At 38.7% G+C, this 2,500-nt stretch overlaps 2 protein-coding genes across 2 annotated transcripts in view; both read right to left on the reverse strand.

Moving 5' to 3' along the window:
* Positions 1–2,500, reverse strand: part of LOC144959016 (uncharacterized) — a 212,342-nt gene that overhangs the window by 185,248 nt on the left and 24,594 nt on the right. The gene's annotated exons all lie outside the window — the stretch shown is intronic.
* LOC144958937 (uncharacterized) overlaps positions 1–2,500 on the reverse strand; it is a 42,847-nt gene that overhangs the window by 32,226 nt on the left and 8,121 nt on the right. Inside the window, exons 7-8 of the mRNA XM_078891235.1 lie at positions 2,336–2,477; positions 825–964 (exon numbers count right to left, since the gene is read on the reverse strand). Of these exons, the coding sequence (XP_078747361.1) occupies positions 825–964; positions 2,336–2,477 (282 nt within the window). The remainder of the gene's footprint in view (positions 1–824; positions 965–2,335; positions 2,478–2,500) is intronic.

Genomic DNA, 2,500 nt, shown 5'->3' on the forward strand with positions numbered 1-2,500 from the left:
TATACAATTATGTTCATGACTTTATTTTACAATCCACAGCTTCTAGCAGCTTAGTATTACTTAGAAAAGTGAGCGGAGCAGGCACTTATGTTGATAATAACATAAAATGAAGTGAGTAGAAAAGTGCCAGAAGACAATAGAGAATAAAAATTTTGCGGCAATGGGGACTCGAACCCATGACCTTAGTGATACGACAACTCTGCCTGGCCATGGGAGGGACGCTTTGCAGTCGACGCCATCCACCACTCCTAGGAGTCTGACATCTTTAACCTCCATCAGACGTCCGCAAAATCACGATCTCTACATGCAGCCATGTGATCTTGTGGTTTGACACTTGCCTTCGGATTGGAATGTCCAGGGTTTGAGTCCCGATGTGGGCATCGCATAGTTGAGTCCTTGGAAAAGGTTCTTTACTCACATTCTCTCACCATACTCAGGTGTAAAATGAGTAGCCAGCCATATAAGCTTTGTCTTTGTCCAACAAATTGTATTATCACTTAACAGGCGTCATCATGTCTCATCCTACAAGATAAGTGTTGCTTTTGGCTAGGGACCCCTGTAAAGTGCTTTGAGCACGTACAGTGGATATTGCGCTATATAAAAGCTAAAGTGTTTGGGGGTTTATTTACATTTTCAAAACCTGCTAATATTCCTATTACGTATTGATGGTATTACGATTGTTGTATTTTTGTGTGGTGTATCAGCTTATTTTTTGGTTTCATTTACCATTTTTATTTTTATTTTTTCCCACTTTCATGTATGTTGTCATCAAATTGTTGATTTATTGGCGAAAGCCTAAGATTGAATAAACTTTGAAACCTTACCCTCAGGACAGTATTTTCCAATTGTACAGTCTGTAGCATCCCCGACAGTTGTCAGGCCAGAAACACAGTACTTGCCAGCAGGACATTTCTTGTTGTTTAACATGTCATCTTCTGATGTCGTTGCATTGTCACAATAGTGCCTTTGCAAGGAAGTAAACAGTTCATTTTGTAAAGATAATTACAAATGTATACCTCTTTGTTTTTAAGGGTTTTACGGCCCTTGCAACACATTTAGGTCATTTCAACGCCAGTAAAATGGAAGAAAATGAGAAATATTGTGCGGCTATGTGGTCTCGTGGTATGACACTCGCTTTTGGATCGGAAGGTCCTGGGTTCGAGCCTCGTGCTTGGTGCATAGTTGAGTCCTTGGAAAAGGCTCTTTACTCACATTCTCTCACTGTACTCGGCTGTAAAATGAGTACCTGGCCGTTAACAGCATTGTCTTTGTCCAAAAAATTGTAATATCGCCTAACAGGCGTCATGTCCCATCCTACATGTTAAATGTTGCTGTTTACCAGGGACCCCTTGTAAAGCGCTTTGAGCACATTTAGTGGATATTGCGCTATATAAAGCTCAATTTTTTTAAAAATAATTTTTAATTCTATATATTTACAATTGAAAGCACCTTAGAATAAGTAAGGGAAATGGCTCAAATGCAAAACAGATGGAGATTCCAAGAGGACATTATCAGTGTTCTTAGATTGAGATCACTAAAAGTCTCGTCCAGACACAAGGACAGGATCCCACTAAGAGGAAGACACTCAAATGTTTACAAACCATTATATATTCAAAACAGCAAAAATATATCAGAACATGGCAGAGAGATGATTTATAAGGGAAAAAATATCATCTCCCTGAAACTATAACTATAAATTTCACTGTTTCCCTCCAAGTCAAGGACTCCGGCAATTTGACTAATGAAGGGGGAGGGAGTGCAATTTGACCAATCCATAAAAAGGTGGTGGGGATGTGCTAGGTTATTTTTTTTTCCATTTTAGTTTTGTTTTCCCCTTTTTATGATATTTTCACTGGCAACTTCCATGAATTGAAATTTAATACAAAGGGAGAAAAGAGGGGGGGGGGGGGGGGGGGGGGGGAAGGGTTGCGAATAAACTTTGGGGGAGGTGGGTGGGAGAATAGAGGAAGATCTCGTAGCAACGTTATTTATATTCTCAAAAACAATACAACAATATAGAAATAAATGATTAAAATGAATGTGCCTAAATGAATAATAAAAACCTTTTAAAACGGAAACTTTAACTCACTCAATCCTAGATATTTTTTGCTACTTTTAAAAATTGCAAAAAATGTATTAGTAATGAGCATGTACATAGATAGTTTTATTAAACTCTACCATAAAACATGTAAAAACGAAAAGCATTAGCTTTGAAAACACGCCTATAATTTGTCTCAGAAAAATGTAATTAAAAGGGATGGGGTAAAAGTGGCCCAGTAAACTACGGATATAGTCGGTGTTAGGGTTGAGTGAGCTAATCAATAAGTGAACATACCCAATCCTACAAATGGTACAGGACTGCTGCCCTGGCTCCGAGTAATATCCAACCGAACAGTCGTATGGGTGAATGGTTTTCTGTGTACAGTAAGAACCGCCAAGACAATCCAGGCAATCAAACTGTCTTCCAGCAGGCTCTCCTGAGGAAAAAATAGTAAATGTC

The sequence above is a fragment of the Berghia stephanieae genome, chromosome 13 (genome assembly GCF_034508935.2).
Source record: "Berghia stephanieae isolate SIO BIC M18660-M18661 chromosome 13, UCSD_Bste_1.3, whole genome shotgun sequence".
Taxonomy (NCBI): domain Eukaryota; kingdom Metazoa; phylum Mollusca; class Gastropoda; order Nudibranchia; family Aeolidiidae; genus Berghia; species Berghia stephanieae.